Source organism: Melanerpes formicivorus, unplaced genomic scaffold (assembly GCF_026170545.1).
Source record: "Melanerpes formicivorus ecotype bairdi unplaced genomic scaffold, bMelFor1.0.p_v2 SCAF_178, whole genome shotgun sequence".
Taxonomy (NCBI): domain Eukaryota; kingdom Metazoa; phylum Chordata; class Aves; order Piciformes; family Picidae; genus Melanerpes; species Melanerpes formicivorus.
Window position 1 is genome coordinate 118,153 of NW_027142530.1, and position 21,205 is coordinate 139,357.

The window sequence follows — 21,205 nt, forward strand, 5'->3', positions numbered from 1 at the left end:
ACCCCGGCCCGGCCCCTCCGGCTGCTGCGGCCACGTGGGACTGGGAGCGGAAGCAGGGAGCAGTCTGGAACAGAAGCCCCGCCCACGGCCGGGCTGCCGTAGCCAATCAGCGGCGCCGTGAGCGCGGCAGCTCCTCCCCCTGGGCGCTGCCGAGGCCCAGCCAGGAGCTGCCCCTGCCGGCCGCGGCCGCCATTGGTGCTGCCCCGTGGGGAGCGGCAGCGGGGCCGGAGCGCGGGAGAAGTGCCGGAGGTGCTGGCGGGCGAGCGGCAGCTGCCGGCTGGTGAGCTGCGGCGGGGCGGGAGGGGCTGAGGGGGCCGGGGAGCGCTGAGGGCGGCGGCAGCGCAGCGGGGAAGGCTCTGGCTGCGTGGGGCTGCCGGGGGCGTGTGTGGAGTTGGGGGTCGGGAGGGGCGCGGGGGGCAGGGGGCTCCGTGGGGCTGGGGCAGGCTTGGGGAGGGTGAGGAATTGTTCTGTTTGGCTTGGGCCAGGGGCAGGGGGGTGCCGGCGGGGCTGGGGGCCGCGGGGTTGGCTCCTGAAGCTCTTGGCTGTTTGCAGTCTGTGCTGTGCAGGATGTGCATTGGGACAGCAATGGGGGGGGGCGGTGAGGTGTCAGAGAGCGGCCGGGAGGGACGGGGTCCAGAGTGCAACTCTCATCCCAGCCCTGCTGCCCGCACTCAGCACCAGGCGGGGCTGGCGCTGGCACTGGGGGTGGGAGTGTGCTGGGGCGATGCAAAGGGCTCCGTGGGGATATCGATGGCTATGGATCAGCTTCACCTCTCTCTGAGCTGTACAACTCCCCCCAGAGCCGAGAGAGCCAACAGCAGTGCCCAAGGGAGCGGCAGCGGTGCCGGAGCGCTGCGGGCGGCGGCAGCGGAGCGGGGAAGGGTCTGGGCGGGCCCCGGGGCATGCTGAGAGCCGGGGAGCGTTGAGCTGCTGGGCCCCGGCGCTGCGCGGGGCGTGCGGAGCTCAGCCTTGAGGTTTTCCTTCCTGCCTTTGTCTTGGAGTCCCCAGGTTCCCACTGCCTGCTGCGGAACATCTTGGGGCTGCCTCCAGCCCTCGCAGCAGCCTCTCTCGGGTTGCACTCAGATTGGTTTGGTCTCAGGTTGGCTTTGAGCTTTTTCCCTTAGGCTGTGAGCTGAAGGCAGCTCAGGAAGAAAGTTCTGACTGCAGGCTGGAGAGAGAGGACTTGGGGCTGCAGGAGGAAGTTTGAGGAGGGGTTTGGAGGACCCCAAAGCGCTTGTGCAGGGCAGAGACACAAATAGGTCCCTGAGCCATAGCCGCCGCCCCCAGCGCTCCCCGGCCCCGCAGCCCCTCCCGCCCCGCCGCAGCTCAGCAGCCGGCAGCTGCCGCTCGCCCTCCAGCACCTCGCATCCAAAGGGAGTCTCTGGTTTCAGTTCCGATGCGCCAGAGGGTGAGGAGTCTGGGTTGGGTTGTTGGGTGTTTGGCAGCAGCAGCAAGGTCATTTCCTGTGCCTTTTGTCCAGGGTCTGGATCTAGCAATTGCTGTGGCCCCACCTCTGCAGAGCTATTTCCTGGCTGCGTTTGCAGTGTCCCCGGGGTTGGGCTTGTTACCAGTGCTGATTGAGTCTGTTGCTGCCTAACAATCATTTTGATGTCTTGCTGGAGCTGGCCTCTTGCAGCAACATTGACTTCCCCTCTCCTCTTACTGTCTTTCCCTTGGGGCTGTTAGTCCTTGTTACCTGTGCCAATGGATTTGGTTTTGTTCCTGTATGAAGTCTGGTTTCAGGCTAACAGCTCTGCCCCTGTGTGCTGGATTTTCATGCAGCATGTGTTGTGTTGGCAGCAATTTGGTTTTCCACTGCTCCCCTGTTTCAGTGTCTCAGTCCCTGCTAATAGGTAACTCCAGCCATTGGTCCATGAACCTGATTCAAATAGCAGCTCAGGTCTGGGCAAGCTTGCTTCTGTTCCTTCACTCTTGACAGCAGTGATCCACAGCACTTCAGCTGGGGGCCAGATGTTGTGGGGCAGGGAGGTGATGTTGTTTGAAACCCCAATGCATTGCAGTTACATTCTCATGACTGTGGAGCACCAGCTGTCAAGTCCTCCCCAGCTTCTCTAGGTTTCTTCTTGTGCAGCATCAAATGTGCCTTTTGTAGTCTTTGGGAGCCAGCAGCTAAGGTTTCTCTCTCCATCCAGCTCCACCTCTTGATTATGGAAGATTTGCTCCCTGTCCTGTGTTCTTCTTCTCTAAAGCTGCTTTTTATCATCCCAGCAGTCTCTCTCAGTGGCTTAGCTCTTTGTTTTGGTCTGTAAACCATTTCAGACTGTCCTGGTTTACTGATTGGGTATCCCCAGCAGCTGCATGAGGGTGACCTAAACGACCTCCTGATGTGTGTGCCATCACCCCATGTTCCTTCTGTCCACATTACAGAGACCTGAGCCCAAACCTAACAGGCAGTTGTCCCCCAGGAAGTTGACTCTCCCCTTGAAAGTGCCACTGCTCTGTTTGCAGCCAGAAAGGATCTTCTGTGTGGTTCTGAGCCTGAACTCAAACCTCTCTCCCTTAATCCTGCAGCTACAAGTGGTCCAAGAGAGCAGAGGTCTTAGCTGCTTTGCTTTGTAACCTACCTGTGCGTCCATCAGGCCACTGCTGAATGGCTTAATTGATGCCACAGCTTTGACTGTGACTACCAAGGTGTCTTTGATAGGAGCTGTCTTAGTGTCTGGCAAGGTTTCAAGGGCAGTGTCCTCCACTGCAATAGGAGCAGCACTGTCTGTCCTGTAGCTCTTAGAGCTTCAGTTCAGCCTAGGGCAACCATTGTCAGTTTGCAAAAGGCATACACAAAGAATGAAAAACTGCACCCCCATGGCCAACGCCACTCACATGGCCTGGGCTGTTGCGGCGGCTCTGATTGGCTGCGGCTGCCCGGCCGTGGGCAGCAACAATGGCGGCCGCGGCCGGCAGGGGCAGCTCCTGGCTGTGCCTCGGCAGCGCCCAGGGGGAGGAGCTGCCGCGCTCCCGCCGCCTCTCATTGGCTGCGGCTGCCCGGCCGTGGGCGGGGCTTCCGTTCCAGACTGCTCCCTGCTTCCGCTCCCCGTCCCACGTGGCCGCAGCAGCCGGAGGGGCCGGGCCGGGGTCTCCCTCGCAGCGCTCTCTGCTCGCCAGCAGCCTGCCGGGGCCGGCGGCTCCCTGTGCGCTGAGCTCTTCCTCCTGCTCCTTCTCTGCTTCCCCCTTGTCCTGCCGTTCAGGTGGGGTGAGGGAGTCTGTGGGGCTGAGTTGGGGGTGGTGGGGTGGGGATCAGGGAATGCTCTCTATGGGGCTGCGAGGGGTCGGGAGGGTCGCTTGGGTTGGGGAGGGGTTTGTGGGGCAGGGGTCGGTGGGGCTGGGGCGGGGGGGAGCCTCTGCGGGGATCTAGGGGGAATCGGTGGGGTTTGGTTGGGGGCTTCTGCGGATATGTGGGGGGGAGTCCGTGGGATCCGGGGGAGATCGGCGGGGTACGGGGTGGGGGTGGGTCTGTGAGGTCCGGGGGAGCTCTGCAAGCTTGGCGCTTGGAGCCTGTGCGGTTTGGGGGGGGGTCTGCTTTTGACCTTAGCTGCTGGTTCTTGAGCTTGGGGACTGGATCTGAGCTTGCAGCTGGTTCTTGGGCTTGGGAGCTGGCTCTGAGCTCAGGAGCTGGGTCTGCACTTGTGATCTTGGTTCTGGATCTTAGGGGCAGGCTCTGGGCTCAAGAGGTGGTCCTTGAGCTTGGGAGGTGATTCTGACCTTTGTTGCTGGTTTTTGATCTTGGGGGCTGGCTCAGCTTGGCTGAGTGTGAGCTTGGGAGCTGGGTCTCACTTTTGGTCTCGTTCTTGAGCTTGGGGGCTGGCTGTGAGCTGGGGAAGCTGTTCTGAGCATGGGAGCAGGTGGTGAGCATAGGAGCTGAGTGTGAGCTTTTCACCTGCCTTGAATTTAAAATGTGAGAGGTTGGGTTCTGGGTCTGGATTTTGATCTGGGTCTGAGCCTGAGGACTGGGTCTGCACTTTTGAACTGCTGCTTGTGCTTGGGAGCTGCATCTGAGCTTTGGAGCTGGTTCTGCACTTCTGATGTGGGTTCTTGAGCTTGGGGACTGGCTCAGAGCTTGGGAAGTGCTTCTCACTTGAGTTTCTATCTCTGAGCTTGGGGGCTGGGTCTGAGCTTCAGCTGTTGTTCTCACCATAGTTGCTGTCTCTGAGCATGGGAAGCTGCTCTGAACATAGGAGCTGGGTGTGAGCTACTGAGCTGGGTGTGAGCCTGATTCCTGCCTTGAATTTAAAATGTGAGAGTTCAGGCAGTTGGAAGTTGAAGCTGAGCTGCTTTGCACTGCAGTGCTTCAGAGTTTATGATGCTCCAAAGGCAGATCTCAAAGAGCTGCTGCAAGGTTCTGAAGCTTGGGTGCTGGTTCTTGAGCTTAGGAAGTGGTTCTGACCTTAGTTGCTGGCTCTTGAGCTTGGGGGCTGGCTCTGAGCTTGGGAAGTGTTCTGATCTTAGCTGCTGGTTCTTGAGCTTGGGGCCTGGATGTGAACTTAGGAGGTGGCTCTGAGCTTGGAAAGCAGTTCTGACCTTAGTTGCTGGCTCTGGGCTTGGGGTCTGGTTCTTGATCTCAGGGCCTGTCTGTGAGGTCAGGGGCTGGTTCTTGAGCTTGAGAAGTGGTTCTGACCTTAGTTGCTGGCTCTGAGCTTGGGAGCTGAGTCTGCCCTTTTGATCTAGGTTCTGGACCTTAGTGGTTGGCTCTTGAGCTTGGGGGCTGGGTGTGAGCTCTGGAGGTGGCTCTCAGCTTGGGAAGTGTTCTGACCTTAATTGCTGGTTCTTGAGCTCAGGGGCTGGCTCTGAGCTTGGGAAGTGTTCTGATCTTAGTTGTTGGCTCTGATCTTAGCTGCTGGCTCTTGAGCTTGGGGTCTGGGTGTGAGCTTGGAAAGCAATTCTGACCTTAGTTGCTGGCTCTGGGCTTGGGGTGTGGTTCTTGATCTCAGGGCCTGTCTGTGAAGTCAGAGACTGGTTCTTGAGCTTGGGAAGTGGTTCTGACCTTACTTCCTGGCTCTGAGCGTGGGAGCTCAGTCTGCACTTCAGATCTAGGTTCTGGACCTTAGTGGCTGGCTCTTGAGCTTGGGGCCTGGATGTGAACTTAGGAGCTGGCTCTGAGCTTGGGGGCTGGTTCTGCATTTCTGATCTGGATTCTTGTGCTTGGGAGCTGACTCTGACCTTAGTTGCTGGTTCTTGAGCTTGGGGGCTGGGTGTGAGCTTGGCCCCTGCCTTGAGTTTAAAATGTGAGAGTTCAGGCAGTTGGAAGTTGAAGCTGAGCTGCTTTGCACTGCAGTGCTTCAGAGTTTGTGGTGCTCCAAAGGCAGATCTCAAAGAGCTGCTGCAAGAGTTGAGCTGAAGTGGCACAGTGCCCTGCAGAGGCAAAAGCTTTTCCCTGCCAGTCAGCCCTTGGAATCCTCTCCCCAGGGCAGTGGTGGATTGCCCTGCAGGGCAGAGTTGGAAGGCTCAGCTTGGCAGGGGGCTGGGCCAGCTCCTTTCCAGTCCAGTGTCAGATGGCAAGGTTGGAGCAGCTGAGCCTTGGGGTCCCCTGCAGCCTGGCATTGTGTGGCAGCAGAGCTGTGCTGCTGGTTTTGAGGGCACTTGGAAAGCTTCTGGAGCATTTGTGCAGAGTGTGCAAGACATCCCTGAGCCTAGCAACTCCCTCAGCTCTCTTCAGAATGAACTCTGCAGAGCTGGAAGAGCTTTCCAGGAATTTGGCAGAGGTGTGGAGGAGTTGGGAAGGGATTTTGGTTCTCCTCCTCCTTGTCCTCTTCCTTGTCCTCCTCTGCCTCATCTTTTTCCTGCTCTCCCTGGAGGCTGAACTTAGACTCCTAGAATCCTGGAGTGGTTTGGGTTGTCAGGGAGCTGCAAAGGTGCTGCAGTCCAAGCCCCTCTGCAGTCAGCAGGGACATCCTGCACTAGCTCAGGTTGCCCAGAGCCCTGTCCAGCCCCACCTTGAACCTCTGCAGGGCTGGGACCTCAAGCCCCTCCCTGGGCAACCTGTTGCAGTGTTCCAGCAGGCTCCTGGTGCAGAACTTGTTCCTCACCTCCAATCTCAATCTGCTCTGCTCTAGTTTGAAGCCATTGCCTCTGGTGCTGTCCCTGCAGGCTTTGCAAAGAGTCCCTCTGCAGCCTTCTTGTAGTCCCCTTCAGGTACCAGAAGGTCACTCTTAGGTCTCCCCAGAGCCTTCTCTTCTCCTTTGCAGGCTGAACACCCCCAGCTCCCTCAGCCTGTCCTGGTAGCAGAGCTGCTCCAAGCCCCTGATCATTTTTGTGTCCCTCCTCTGGGCCCTCTCCATCAGGTCCATGTCCTTCCTGTGCTGAGGGCTCCTGAGCTGGCTGCAGTGCTGCAGGTGAAGTCTCAGCAGAGCAGAGCCAAGTGCCAGGATGGCCTCTGTCCATCTGTGGCCCTGCTGCTTTTGGTGCAGCCCAGGCTGCCCTTGGCCTTGTGGGCTGCAGGCTCCCCCTGTCTGTTCCTGTCCAGCTTCTTGTCCAGCAGCACCCCCCAGTGGTTTTCTGCAGGGCTGCTTCCTATCCCCTCCTCCCCCAGCCTGTCCTGATTGTGAGGATTGTGCCAGGCCAGGGGCAGGACCCTGCCCTTGCTCTTGTTGAAGCTCAGGAGGTTGCCCTGGGCCCCCTCTGCAGCTTGTCCCCTTGAGCTCCTCCAACTTGTTCTGCAGGGTATTGCCTTAGGTTTCAGGAGGCAGAGAGGCTCTCTTTGAGCCTGGTGAAAGGAGTTGATGCCAAGCTGTGGCCAGAGGGTTGGATGGAATTGGGCAGTTTCCATGGCTGTGCTGTTCAGAGCTGCATCCTACAGTGCAAAGCATCCAATCCACAACAATCCATAGTGTGCCTGGGCCACGGGAGCCAAGCAACCTCCCTAGGCCAAAGCTTCCTCCAGAGCTCCACCAAAGCAGGCCAGAACCCCAGGCCCCAAATGCCTTCCCCCTCCCCCATGCCTCTCTGCCCCTCCTCCCCCATACCCAAGAGCTGCAGTTACAGAGTCTGGTAGGCAGCTCCCAGGTGAGCCAGGCCACTGCAGGCCACAGTTGGCAGCATTGCCAAGGCCTCAAAGCTCCTCTGCAGAGAGAGATCCCAGAAGCTGTTGCTGGGAGCAGAGAGGAAGGGCAAAGGAGGTTGGAGATCCTGTGCTGTTCCTTTGTAGAGATTGAGTGCAGGCCTTGTGGGAATGAACTAAGCTAGATGACACTTTGTGGTGTCCCTCTGGACTCTGCTGTCCCTGCTGGAGGTCTCTACTCTCTGGTGTAAAATATTCCAGTGCCTTCCACCCACCACAGGGATTCTCCTCCATGCTCTCATCCAGGGATTTCTCTTGGGCTGTGTAGATCAGCCCTGGAGACTTGGTGGGGCCCTGGGGACTCTGAGAAGGCAGCAAGTGAGTGGAGCTGGAGCACTAGATGGAGAGATGGAGGGTGAAGGCTGCAGGGGGTGGGAGGGCTTAGTTCAGCAGCTGTGTGGCTCTGCCTGGCTCCTACCTCCAATGGTGCTGGCAGCAGCTGACCCCAGAAGCTCAAAGCCCCAAACCCTGCCAGGCTCAGGACAGTCCCCTGTCCCCTCCTGACATCCAGCACAGCCCAAGCAGGCACTCAGGGCTCCTAGCCACACAGCCCAGCCATAACCCATGGCAGGAGTCACCTGAGGTCTCACTCCCTCTCTGTCCCCCTTGCTCTCATCAGTTGCTGCCTGAGGTGTCTGCAGGGTCCCTCCCCAGCCCTCATCTGTAACCCCCCCTTGGCTTGGTGCTGTTCTTTCAGCCCTCCAGCTGATCCCAGCCTTTAGTCTCAGGCCCCTTCCATTCTTGTGCTGCTGCTTCCAGCCCAGTTCCTTAGATGCTTCCTCAGCCACAGCATTTCCCACTCCACCCTTCCAGTTGCAGTGGCAGTGGAGCTGGGGTCCACAGGACCATGGGACAGCCAAGGCAGCAGGGCCATGGATGTGGTGGGAATGAGGGAAGTGCCTGGGAGTGGTCAGGCAGGAATTAGGCCTTGTCCCCCCAAAAGGAGGAAAGGATGCAGGGCCCAGGTGGCAAATATGTGTGCAGGGAATGGCAGAATCTGGCAGCATTTGAGGAGGTGAAAGGAGTGAATTGTGCTGCAGCTCTGCATGTGTCAGCTGGGAGATGAACATCAGCCCATGGGCACTGTGCCCTCCCATCAAACCTCCTTTTCTCTTGGGGATGTGGAGTGGCAGCTCCAGGAGAACTGCAAAGAGCAAGCTGAGAGAAATGGTCAGGGAGAGAAGGAAGCCAAACCCTTTCCAGTGAGTCTCTTTGGGCTGCAGGTGTGTGAAGGGTGCTGGAGGTGTGAGATTTGGGCAGGAGTCAGAGACTCCTCCAGCATCCCAGTGAGGGCTGAAGAGGTTTAGCAAGAAGATGCCCAAGTCCCTTCACTATTTGATGCACCTCCAGAAAGCATGAAGCTCCCTTTGTGTGTGTCCTGAGGGCTGCTGTGATCTTCTGTTGGGGAGTGGGCAGCAGAGAGGTGTGTGCAGGGCAGAGCTGAGCACAGAGTGGGTGTGGTAGGGGCAGGGCCAGGGAGGAGAGCTGTGGCCAGAGCAAGATCTGCTGTCAAATGCAGCTGCAGGCAGCAGAGCCCTGGGCAGGCAGTGAGAGGAAGCTTTAGGCAAGGGCTGGGAGAGGCTGTGTGGAGGCAGCTGTGTTGTGGTGCTGGCCTGCAGCTGTGTGCTGGGGGCTGTGTGCTGGGCAAGGAGCTGAGTCTGTACTTGTTGAGGCCTCCCATCTTGAGCAGCCCTGGTTGTGTGCTGTGGCTGTAGTGCTGGGATTGGCAGCTGTCCCCAGCAAGGCTGAGCTGTGCTGCCTGGTCCTGGGCAGTGCTGAGCCATCCCTTGTAGGTCAGTGCTCTCCTCTGAGCCCTTTGCAGTTTGCAGATTTGTCCCTGGGAGCAGCCTAACAGGTAAGGAACCCAGAGCAGGGCAACAGCAGGATCCTAGGCCCCCAGGGCAGCTCCCAATCTCCTCCACCTCCTCCTGTCCAGCATATTTCACCTCTCTATAGGAGCTCTGAGGCACATCAGGTGTTGTGGGAGTTGAGGAATGCTCCAGGCTGCTGTGGGTGAGTTGTGAGCAGGAGGTGATGTTTGGGGGTTGGGATCTGGAGAGTGGTGGGAGAAGGTCGGAGGTGGTTTGGTGTTCTTTGTTCAGTGCTGCTACCTCCATTGTCTGAGCCAGGGGAGATCAAAGGACAGGGCTGGGCCAGGAACCACCCTGCCAATGTCACCAGGCTCAAGGAGAGTAGGACAAGACCACTTGTAAGCCCCAGGGTACCTCAGCGCACTGATCACAGGAACCTGGGGTCTCAGCACAGGTATTGGAGGTCTGTGCCCACACTGTGGCAGAAACTGAAGGTTTGAGGTCCCCTCTGCATTCTCTTCTCCAGCTGGGTGTTGGGAGTCAGGGAGTGTCATGACCCAGGCAGGATCTGAGGGTTTGAGATCCTGGGCTCAGGTGCTTCCATCTTCCCTATTGCACAGCTGTGACCCCTCCTTCCCACAGTATGGCCTCACAGAAGGACTCTGGCAAGAAGCAACACCCAGAGATCAAGTTGGAGAAGCCAATGTGCAGTCCCAAGGTAGAGGAAGTTGAGGAGGAAAAAGAGGAGAAGATGGAGGATGATGCTGAGAATGACAACTGTGAAGAGGAGGAGGAGGATGATGAAGGTGAGCAGGATGAGGGGGAGGAATGTATGGAGGAGGATGAAGCCAGAGCAGGTCCCTCAGTGTCACCCAAAGAGCTGAATCAGTGCCTTGAGTGTGGACAGAGCTTCCCAGATAGCTCAGAGCTAGTGAAGCACCTCTGCCCACAACCTGGCTCCCAGCCCTTCGCTTGTGGTGACTGTGGCAAGAGGTTCCGCTGGAACTCTGAGCTCATCAAGCACCGCCGCACCCACACTGGAGAGAAACCTTTCATCTGTGTCGACTGTGGCCAGTTTCACCCAGCGCTCTAATCTCACCCAGCACCGCCGCTCCCACACGGGAGAGAGACCCTTCATCTGTGACAGCTGTGGCAAGCGGTTCAGGCTGATCTCTCATCTTAGGCAACAGCGCCTCACCCACACCAGTGAGAAGGCCTTCACCTGCAGGGACTGCGGCAAGAGCTTCAAACACAGCTCCACTCTCACCATCCATCGCCGCATCCACACTAGAGAGCATCTGTTCCCCTGTGCTGAGTGCGGCAAGGCCTTCAGCACGAGTACTCTATACATCCAGCACCAACTCATCCACAGCGGTGAGAAGCCGTACAGCTGTGTTGACTGTGGCAAGAGCGTCACTCAGTCTGCAGGCCTCATAGATCACCGTCGCGTGCACATTGGCGATAAGTCTTTCAGCTGTGCTGAGTGTGGCCAGGCCTTCAGACACAGGAGCACTCTCACTGAGCACCACCGCACCCACACAGGTGTGAAACCTTTCACCTGTGCTGCCTGTGGGAAGAGCTTCAGACGGAGCCAAAGTCTCGCTCGGCACCGCCGCACCCACACTGGTGAGATGCACGGCACTTGTGCGACTGCGGTAAGAGCTTCACCCAGAAGCGATCCCTCAGCAATCACCGCTGCACCCACAACTGAGAGCAGCCTGCACTGGAGGGGAGGCATAAATCCACCTAAAATCTGTTGGGTAATCGTGACCCATCTTTGAGGGCCTTTCCAGCATCAAAATCATCTCTTTTTCCTTTGCAGTTCTCACGGACTGGGGACACCAGCAGCAACCAACACCTTCTGCCCTTCTTAACACCAATTATTGCTAATGAGAACAATTACAGTGCTCAGTTGGCACAGCTGGAGCTCCCAGTGGAGCTCAGCAGGGCTTTGTCAGAGTCTATCTGGTTCTTCCCCAGGGTCTGTCTGGTTTTTCCCCAATGCTTTGTGTCTCCCTGGGGTAAGAAATCCTCTCTGTATATTCACCAATCATGTCAATAAAACCCAAAAGTTACCCAAATCCTGTCTGTTTGCTTTTATTTCAGATATCCCTGCCTCAATGCCTGAATTTTGGGGGCATTTGCTCCCAATGGATGGGGTGGAGCTGTGTGCCCAGTTCAGGAAGGGGAAAATGAGGTTCTCAGAGAAGTCTTGAGGGACATCTCAGAGGCATTCTTCAGGGGCTTTCAGGTGATCTTAGGTGTTTGGGATTTGGATGGTCCTAGGACTGACTTTTGGGATCTTTGGAGGGTGTAGGGGCAAGCTCATGGAGCTCTTTGGAAGAACTCAGAAAGCTTCTGTTGGCTTTCCACTGTGGGGCTGGAACAGGTTGAAGAGCTGAGAAGAGGTTAAGCTGCCTGTTCCCCCCAAAAACAGAAGTGAGGGAAAAATAACACACACAGGAACCAAAAACCCCTCTGGCTTGAGATAAGGACTTGAGACAACATCAACAGAGAAGAATCCAAATGAGATCCCATAATGCACACTGACCTGAGGCTGTTTGCAGAAAGAAGCACAGCAGTGAGCAGCAGCAGCCTGGAGTTAAACCCCTGCAGCCCTCCCCCTCAGCAAAGAGCCAGCACCTGAGAGCCAGAACCCAACAGCAGCAACCAGAACAGGAAGCCTCTCATGTTGCCATCTGAACTTCAAGCCCTGTAGTCCTTTGCTCCAGCCAGCACTGTCCCTGTGAAGGTGGCATGAGGCAGGATGGTGTGGAGTAATGGCAGCAAATTTTCAACTTAACCTTTGATATTCCCAAGCCCTCATTCTGTGCCATCTGCACCATGCCCAGCAGCAATCAGCAGCACACCTCAGGCTCTGTCCATGCTCACTCCACAGGAGGTCGCTTTGCAGTACTCAGAGGGCTGCTCACTGCAGGTGCTCTGCAGCTCCACTCTGTTCCAGCACAGTCTGGATCAGTCCATGCCCAGTCCAAATGCTGCAAATGCTGGGGCTGTGTTTCCGCCTCTGGGGCAGTTTGAGTCCAGTGACTCCTTCCATGCCTCCAAGTGAAAGCAAACTGTGGCTTGCATCCCAGTACTCAGCTTCCAACACATCCAGATGTGGGGATCCTCCTGTCACAATAGAAACACAGATGGGTTCCACCCCTCATGGTTTGATGGTGTCAGAGCACTCTGGGCACCTGTATCTACTAAAGCTTTATCCTCTCATGGCTTCAACTTGCCAGGCCATTGGTTCTGTGTGATCCAACAAACCAATTTGTCTCTCCCTTCCATCTGGTTGGAGGCAGAGCCCCTATAAGTGCTGGGTGCTGCTCTTTGGCCACAACAACCCCATGCAGTGCTACAGGCCGGGGTCAGAGTGGCTGGAGATCAGCCAGACAGAAAGCTACCTTGGTGGTACTGGTTGATAGTAGGCTGAACACGAGCCAGCTGTGTGCCCAGGTGGCCAAGCAGGCAAATGGCATCCTGGCCTGTATCAGGAACAGTGTGGCCAGCAGGAGCAGGGAGGTCATTCTGCTCCAGTACACATGTTAAAATACAGTTTTGTTATTTTGACCTCTTCTTTGCCTTAATGACACACATGCCAGTAGAGAATGACCAGTTGAGATGTGACACATGTGCCTGCTGATAGACTAGAGAACTTTACTGCACTTTGGCCACAGCAACCCCATGCAGAGCTACAGGCTGGGGTCAGAGTGGCTGGAGAGCTCCCAAACAGAGAGGGACCTGAGGGTGCTGATTGACAGCCGCCTAAACATGAGCCAGCAGTGTGCCCAGGTGGCCAAGAAGGCCAAGGGCATCCTGGCCTGCATCGGGAATAGTGTGGCCAGCAGGAGCAGGGAAGTCATTGTGCCCCTGTACTCAGCACTGGTTAGGCCACACCGTGAGTCCTGTGTCCAGTTCTGGGCCCCTCAGTTTAAGAAAGATGTTGATATGCTGGAAGGTGTCCAGAGAAGGGCAACAAAGCTGGGGAGGGATTTGGAGTACAAGCCCTATGAGGAGAGGCTGAGGGAGCTGGGATTGCTTAGCCTGGAGAAGAGGAGGCTCAGGGGAGACCTCATTGCTGTCTACAACTACCAGAAGGGAGGTGGTAGATAGGTGGGGCTTGGTCTCTTCTCCCAGGCAAGCAGAACCAGAACAAGAGGACACAGTCTCAAGCTGCACCAGGGGAGCTTTAGACTGGATGTTAGGAAGAAGTTCTTCATAGAGAGATGCAGAGTTATCCAAACAGTCCTACGTGACTGCCTCGGTGGTCTGTTTTGGTTTGTTCTGGTTTGGAATGGCCTCCTTGGGGGATGTCTGTTCCTCACAGATGAAACTTGTATCCACCTGGGGGAAGAATTGGAATTATCTCTCTGTGCCAATTGGGATAGGGAATCCTTCAGATCCTTCATGCAACTCTCAGTTTTTCCAGACAGAGTTTCAATGGCTGAAACCAAAGAACCACGTGTCATGCTCTCCTCCAGTTGTCTCATTTGATCACTGAATGGGACAACCGTGGGAGGAGCTCCACCATAATTCCCTGACACAATTCTGCTTGCCAGAATGTTTGCATAATTAGAAGGAGCAAGCTTGATGAGCTTTTTAGCAAGACCAGTACCCACAGGAATGTCATCAGGATTCAGAGTTTCATGTTCACCACAGAGTAGCTCTCTAACAGCAAATTCTCTCAGACACTTAATTCCCTCATCTATGGAAGTCCAGGGTTTAGGATTCCATGGGAGATCATCTCGGGAAGGGTATCTCAGGGCAACTGCCATTAAAAGGTGTATCCACAGATTAACCTTACCGAGAGCCTTGCCCAGATGTCTATCTATGCCATTATCCCTCGAGAGAGTTCCTTGCTGAACTGCTGATTTTTTTGGGGGTAAAAAAAGCCAATTTGGTGCCAAAATGGACAATAAAGGCCAACTTGGGGCCAAAAAAGGGACAATTTGTGGCTAAAAAGGGACAATAAAGGCCAGCTTGCAGCCAGAAAAGACCAATTTTGGTCAAAAAAGGACGAATAAGGGCAAATTTGGGTCCCAAAGGGGCCAATTTAGGGCCAAAAAGAGCCAACAGGGGGCTAAAAAGGGACAATAAAGGCCAATTTGGGACCAAAAAGGGACAATAAAGGCCAACTTGGGGCCAAAAAGAGCCAATCTGGGGCCCAAAAGGGACAATAAAGGCCACAATAAAGGGACACTTTTGGGGGCCTAGGGGACACTCTGGGGCCTGTTAGAGGTGGATGAGAGCCACTGGAGGTGTTTGAGACATGGGGAAAGCCAACTCGGGTGGTCGCCCTCTGGTGGCCGCTCCTGGTGGTGGCCATGAAGGAGGGGTTGGGGATGGGGAGGCAGAAGTGAGGGGGGGCAGAGGTGGAGGGGAGGCGGGGGGGGGGAGCAGATGTGGGAGGGGCTGAAGTGCGGGGGGCATAGGTGAGGGGGGAGAGAGGTTAGGAGGGGGGGCAAAGGTGGGGGGGCAGAGGTGAGGAGGGGGAAAGGTGAAGGGGGAGGGCAGAGGTGACAGGAGAGATGGGGAAGGTAGGGGGTGGGGTGGGGGCTCGGGAGGGCTGAGGGCACACACCTGCAGGGGGTGTTGGGGTTGTTGGGGTCCCAGGCCCCGCTCTGGGCTGGGGTTCTGCTGCCGTTGTGCAGCAGAGTCTGGGAGTCTGGGAGCTGCAGTGCAGAGTATGGCTGCCTGTGGGCACACACCAGGGGCACCTCGGGGGCACCTCAGGGGCAACCAAGGGGCATCCAAGGGCTACCAACCCCCCCCCCCCCCGAGATCCACCAAAGCCCTGAGATGTCTCCAAGCCCCTTTAGAGACCTCCAAGCCCCCCCTGAGATGCCTCCAACCCCCCCAAGATGGATCCAGCCCCCCCCAACACCCGTCCAAGCCTCAAGAGAAGCCTCCAAAGGACCAAGTCTGGCGTCCAAACCCCCTTCTGATCCCTCCAAACCCCTAAGACCCCTCCAAGCCCCAAGAGAAGCCTCCAAAGGACCAAGTCTGGACTCCCAACCCCCCCAGCCCCCCAGGGCCTCACCGAGTGGGGGCTGTCGATGACCTTGATGATGCCCTGGACGTGGATGTTGTTCTGCACCGAGTCGAGGGCCGCGGCGAAGCAGTTGTCCTTCTTCCTGCTCACAGCCTGGTGCCTCACTGCCACCACCTTCCCATACATGTTCAGCACCTGAAGGGGGCGCCACATCCCCTGCTGAGCACGGGGGTCACAATCCCGGGGGGCAGGGAGGGGGAAGGGAGAGGGTTGGTGACAGCCAAAAGGGTTGGGGAAAGGAGGAGGAGGAGGAGGGTGGGGGGGAGGAGGAGGAAGAGGTGGGGGGGAGGAGGAGGAAGAGGTGGGGGGGAGGAGGAGGAAGAGGTGGGGGGGAGGAGGAGGAAGAGGTGGGGGGGAGGAGGAGGAAGAGGTTGGGGGGAGGAGGAGGAAGAGGTTGGGGGGAGGAGGAGGAAGAGGTTGGGGACATGGGGAAGGCCAACTCGGGTGGTAGGACCCCATGGAGATATCGTCTTGAGGGGCTCTGGGGCCACCCCTGACTTGATCTGCAGGGCCTGGGGGGGCAGGAGGGGACCTTGGGGACACTTTGGGGACCCTTGCGGAACCTTTGGGGACCTCCTGACCGTGTCAGTGAACTGGTAGCCGATGGACTTCCACAACAGGGCGATGGCTGTGGCTCGCTCCTCCCCCATCTGGGGACACAGAGGGACAGGGTGGGGACAGGAAGGGGACAGGAAGGGACTTTGGGGGACAGAAATAGCAATTTAGGGCCAAAAAAAGGCAATCTGGGGGTAGGAAGGGGCAAGGAAGGGGCAGGAAGGGTCATTTGGGGAGAGAAATGGCAATTTAGGGTCCAAAACCGGTGATCTGGGGTCAAAAGGGACAAATTTTCTGAAAAAAAAGGCCAATTTGGGGCCAGAAAGGGCCAATAAAAAGCAAATTGGGGCCAAAAAGGGACAACAAAAGCCAATTTGGGGGCAGAAAAGAAATTTGGGGCAAAAAAGGGACAATAAAGGCATATTTCAGGCCAAAAAGAGCCAATTTGGGGTAAAACAAGAGCCAATAAAGGCCAATGTGGGGCCAAAAAGAGCAAATTGGGGGCTCAAAAGGGACAATAAAGGCCAGCTTGGGGCCAGAAAGAGCCAATAAGGGCAAATTTGGGTCCCAAAGGGGCCAATTTAGGGCCAAAAGGAGCCAACAGGAGGCTAAAAAGGGACAATAAAGGCAAATTTGGGGCAAAAAAGGGACAATAAAGGCCAATTTGGGCCAGAAAAGGCCAATTTGGGGCCAAAAACGAATGAAAAAGGCCAATTTGGGGGCCAGAAAAGGCCAATTTATGGCCAAAAAGAGGCAATTTGGGGCCAAAAAGGGACAATAAATGCCATCTTAGGGAAAAAAAGAGGGAATTTGGGGCTAAAAAGGGACAATAAAAGCCAATTTGGGGCCAGAAAGGGCCAATTTGTGGCTAAAATGGGCCAATAAAGGCCAACTTGGGGCCAGAAAAGACCAATTTTGGTCAAGAAAGGACCAATAAGGGCAAATTTGGGGCCAATTTGGGGCCAAAAAAGGCCAATTTGTAGCTAAAAAGAGCCAATAACAGACAATTTGGGGCCAGAAAAGGCCAATCTGGGAGTAAAAAGAGCCAATCTGGGGCCCAAACGGGACAACAAAGGCCAACAAGAGCAAATTCGGGGCCAAAAAGGGCCAATAAAAGCCAATTTGGGGACAGAAAATGCCAATTTTGGGGTAAAAAAGCCAATTTGGTGCCAAAGAGGACCAATAAAGGCAATTTTGGGGCCAAAAAGGGACAATTTGTGGCTAAAAAGGGACAAGGAAGGCCAACTTGGGGCCAGAAAAGACCAATTTTGGTCAAAAAAGGACCAATAAGGGCAAATTTGGGGCCAAATTGGGGCCAAAAAGGGTCAATTTGGAATTAAGAAGGGACAATAAAGGCAAAACTGTGGCCAAAAAGGGTCAATTTGGGGCTAAAAAGAGCCAATAACGGCCAATTTGGGGCCAGAAAAGACAAATTTGGGGTTAAAAAGAGCCAATTTGGGGCCCAAAAGAGACAATAGAGGCCAACAAGAGCCAATTTGGGGCCCAAAAGGGACAATAAAGACCAATTTGGGGCCAGAAAAGGCCAATTTGGGGCCAAAAAGGGCTAATTTGGGGCCAAAAAGGGCCAATAAAGACCAATTTGGAGGTAAAAAGAGCAAATTTGGTCAAAAAAAGGACCAATAAGGGCATAGTTCAGGCCAAAAGGGCCACTTTGGGGCAAAAAAGGGACAATGAAGGCCAATTTGGGGCTAAAAATAGCCATTTTGGGGCCAAAAAAGGACAATAAAGGCCAACCTGGGGCCAGGAAAGAACAATTTTGGTCAAAAAAGGACCAATATGCGCAAATTTGGGGCCAAAAGGGGCCAATTGGGGAACAAAAAAGGGCCAATAAAGGCCAACTGGGGCCAGAAAAGACCAATTTGGGCAAAAAAAGGACCAATAAGGGCAAATTTGGGGCCAAAAAGGACTACTAAAGGCCAATTTGGGGCCAGAAAAAGCCAACTTGGGGCCAAAAAGACCCAATAAAGGCCAACAAGATCAAATCTGGGGCTAGAAAGGGACAATAAAGGCCACAATAAAGGGACACTTTTGGGGACCTTGGAGACACTCTGGGGCCTCCTGGAGGTGGATGAGAGCCACTGGAGGTGTTTGGGACATGGGGAAGGCCAACTCGGGTGGTAGGACCCCATGGAGACGTCGCCTTGAGGGGCTCTGGGGCCACCCCTGACTTGATCTGCAGGGCCTGGGGGGACAGGAGGGGACCTTGGGGATACTTTGGGGACCCTTGGGGACAGTTTGGGGACCTCCTGACCGTGTCAGTGAACTGGTAGCCGACGAACTTCCGCATCAGGGCGATGGCTGTGGCTCGCTCCTCCCCCATCTGGGGACACAGAGGGACAGGGTGGGGACAGGAAGGGACATTGGGGGACAGAAATGGCAATTTAGGGTCAAAAAGAGGCAATTTGGGGGCAGGAAGGGGACAGAAAGGGGAGAAGAAGGGAGAGTTTGGGGACAGGAAGAGCATTTAAGGGCCAAAAAGAGGGAATTTGACACCAGGAATGGGGCAGGAAGGGGGCAGGAAGGGGCATTTGGGGACAGAAATGGCAATTTAGGGTCCAAAAAAAGGTGATCTGGAGTCAAAAGGGGCTGATTTGGGGCTAAAAAGGGAAAATAAAGGCCAACTTGGGGACAAAAGGAGCCAATCTGGGGCCAGAAAGGGCCAATAAAGGCCAGTTTGGGGTCAAAAAGGGACAATAAAGGCTATCTTGGAGTCAAAAAGGGACAATAAAGGCCAGCTTGGGGCCAATCTGGGGCCAGAAAGGGCTTATAAAAGCCATCTGGGACTGGAATGGGCCAATTTGGGCCTAAAGGGGCCAATAATGGCCAATTTGGGGCCAAAAAAGGCCGATTTAGGGCTAAAAAGAACCAATTTGGCGCCAAAAAGAGCCAACAAAGCCAAATTTATAGCCAGAAAGAGGCAATTTGGGGCCAAAAAGGGACAATTGGGGGTTAAAAAGGGACAATAAAGGATAAGTTGGGGCCAAAAGAAGCCAATTTGGGGCCAAAAAGGGCCAATAAATGCCTTCTTGAGGTCAATTTGGGGCCAGAAAGGGTCAATAAAAGCCAACTGGGGCTGGGATGGGCCAACTTGGGGTCAAAAAGGGCCAATAATGGCCAATTTGGGGCCAGAAAGAGCCAATAAAGGCCAATTGGGGGGCAAAAAGAGACAATTTGGGGCTAAAAAGGGAAAATAAAGCCAATGTGGGGCCAGGAAGAGCCAATTTGGGGGTAAAAAAAAGGACAATAAAGGCCATCTTGGAGCCAAAAAGGGCCAACAAAGGCCAGTTTGGGGCCAAAAAGGGCCAACTTGGGGCTATAAAGGGACAATAAAGGCCAACTTGGGGACAAAGAGAGCCAATTTGGGTGTAAAAAGGGGCAATAAATGCCAATTTGGGGGCAAATAGGGACAATAAAGGCCAACAAGAGCAAATTGGGGGCAAAAAAGGCACAATAAAGGCCAACTTGGGGCCCAAAATGAGCAATTTGGGGCTAAAAAGGAACAATACAGCCAATTTGGGGCCAAAAAAGACCAATTTGGGGCAAAAATGGACCAATAAGTGCCAATTTGGGGCTAGAAAGGCATTATAAAGGCCAGGTAGGGCCAGAAAAGAACCAAACTGGGGCTAAAAAGGGACAATAAAGGCCAATTTGGGGACAGAAAGAGCCAATTTAGGGCTAAAAGGCACAATTTGAGGCTGAAAGGGCAATAAAGGACAGTTTGGGGCCAAAACAGGCCAATGTGGGGCTCAAAAGGAACAATAAAGGCCAACTTGGGGCCAAAAAGGGACAATAAAGGCCAACTAGGGGTCAAATGAAGCCGATTTGAGGCCAAAAAGGGCCAACAAAGGACAAATTGGGGACAAAAAGGGCCAATTTGGGGCCAAAAGGGCCAATAAAGGCCGATTTGGGACCAGAAAAGCCAATCTGGGGACAATAAAGAGCCAATGTGAGGGCACAAAGAGCTAATAAAGCAAATTTGGGGCCAAAAACAGTCCATTTGGGGCTAAAAAGGGACGATAAAGGCCAACATGGGGCCAAAAAGGGACAATTAATGGCCAAAAAGGGACAATAAAGGCCAATTTGGGGCCAAAAAGAGGCAGTGTAGTCCAATTTATGGCCAAAAAGAGGAAATTTGGGGCCAAAAAGGGACAAGAAGGGCCAATGTGGGGCCAAAAAGTGCTAATTTAGGGCCAAAAAGGGACAATAAAGGCCAATTTGAGGCCAGAAAAGACCAATTTTGATCAAAAAAGGATCAATAAGGGTGAATTTGGGGGCAAATTGGGGCAAAAATAGGCCAATTTGGAGCTAAAAAGGGACAACAAAGGACAAATTGGGGCCAAAAAGAGCCAATTTGGGGCCCAAAAGGGACAATAAAGGCCAACAAGAGCAAATTTGGGGCTAAAAAGGCCAACGTGGGGCCAAAAAGGGCCAACTTGGGGCTATAAAAGGACAATAAAGGCCAACCTGGGGACAAAGAGAGCCAATTTGGCTCTAAAAAGGGGCAACAAATGCCAATTTGGGGCCAAAAAGAGACAATTGGGGGCTAAAAACAGACAATAAAGGTTAAGTTGGGGCCTAAAAGAGCCTCTCTGGGACCTTAAAGGGCCAATAAAGGCCAACGTGGGGCCAAAAACAACCAAGTTGTGGCCAGAAAGGGCCAATAAAGGCAAATTGGAGGCCAAAAAGCCAAGTTGGGGCTAAAAAGGCACAATAAAGGCCAACTTGGGGCCAGAAAAGACCAATTTGTGGCAGAAAAGGACCAATAAGGGCCAATTTGGGGGCAAAATGGGGTAATGTGGGGCTAAAAAGGGGCAATAAAGGTGAATTTGGGGCCAGAAATGGCCAATTTTGGGGTAAAAAGGGGCAATTTAGGGCCAGAAAGGGCCACTGAGGGTCAGGCTGTGTCACAACCCCTCCCCCCCCCAGGACTCACCCTGCACTTCCCAGTGCAGAGGTTGGGGTCTCTGTGGGGGTGGGGGGGTGGCAAGAAGCCCCCATTAAGGGGGGGCCTGGTCCCAGTTTGGCCAGTTGCAGGCTCCCCCCCTCCAGAAAGCAGCCCTGGAGTGAGTGGAGCCCTGGGAGCAGCTGGTGCTGAGTGAGATCAGAGAGCTGCTGTGAGGCAGCAGAGAGAGGGCAGGAAATGGGGAGAGGAAGGGAGAAACTGGGGGGAAAAAGGGGGGGAAGGAGGGGGGAAGGAAGGGGGAAGGAAGGGGGAAGGAAGGGGGAAGGAAGGGGGAAGGAAGGGGGAAGGAAGGGGGAAGGAAGGGGGAAGGAAGGGGGAAGGAAGGGGGAAGGAAGGGGGAAGGAAGGGGGAAGGAGGAGGGGAAGGAGGAGGGGAAGGAGGAGGGGAAGGAGGAGGGGAAGGAGGAGGGGAAGGAGGAGGGGAAGGAGGAGGGGAAGGAGGAGGGGAAGGAGGAGGGGAAGGAGGAGGGGAAGGAGGAGGGGAAGGAGGAGGGGAAGGAGGAGGGGAAGGAGGAGGGGAAGGGGGAGGGGAAGGGGGAGGGGAAGGAGGAGGGGGAAGGGGGAGGGGAAGGGGGAGGGGAAGGGGGAGGGGAAGGGGGAGGGGAAGGGGGAGGGGAAGGGGGAGGGGAAGGGGGAGGGGAAGGGGGAGGGGAAGGGGGAGGGGAAGGAAGGGGGAAGGGGGAGGGGAAGGAAGGGGGAAGGGGGAGGGGAAGGAAGGGGGAA

The 21,205-nt window shown here is 55.3% G+C and overlaps 1 protein-coding gene across 1 annotated transcript in view; it reads left to right on the forward strand.

The window, feature by feature from the left end:
• LOC137457418 (zinc finger protein 208-like) overlaps positions 1-21,205 on the forward strand; it is a gene marked incomplete at its 5' end in the record, with an annotated part of 316,357 nt that overhangs the window by 48,343 nt on the left and 246,809 nt on the right. The window contains 1 exon segment of the mRNA XM_068169313.1: positions 10,067-10,484. Coding sequence (XP_068025414.1) covers positions 10,067-10,484 — 418 coding nt within the window.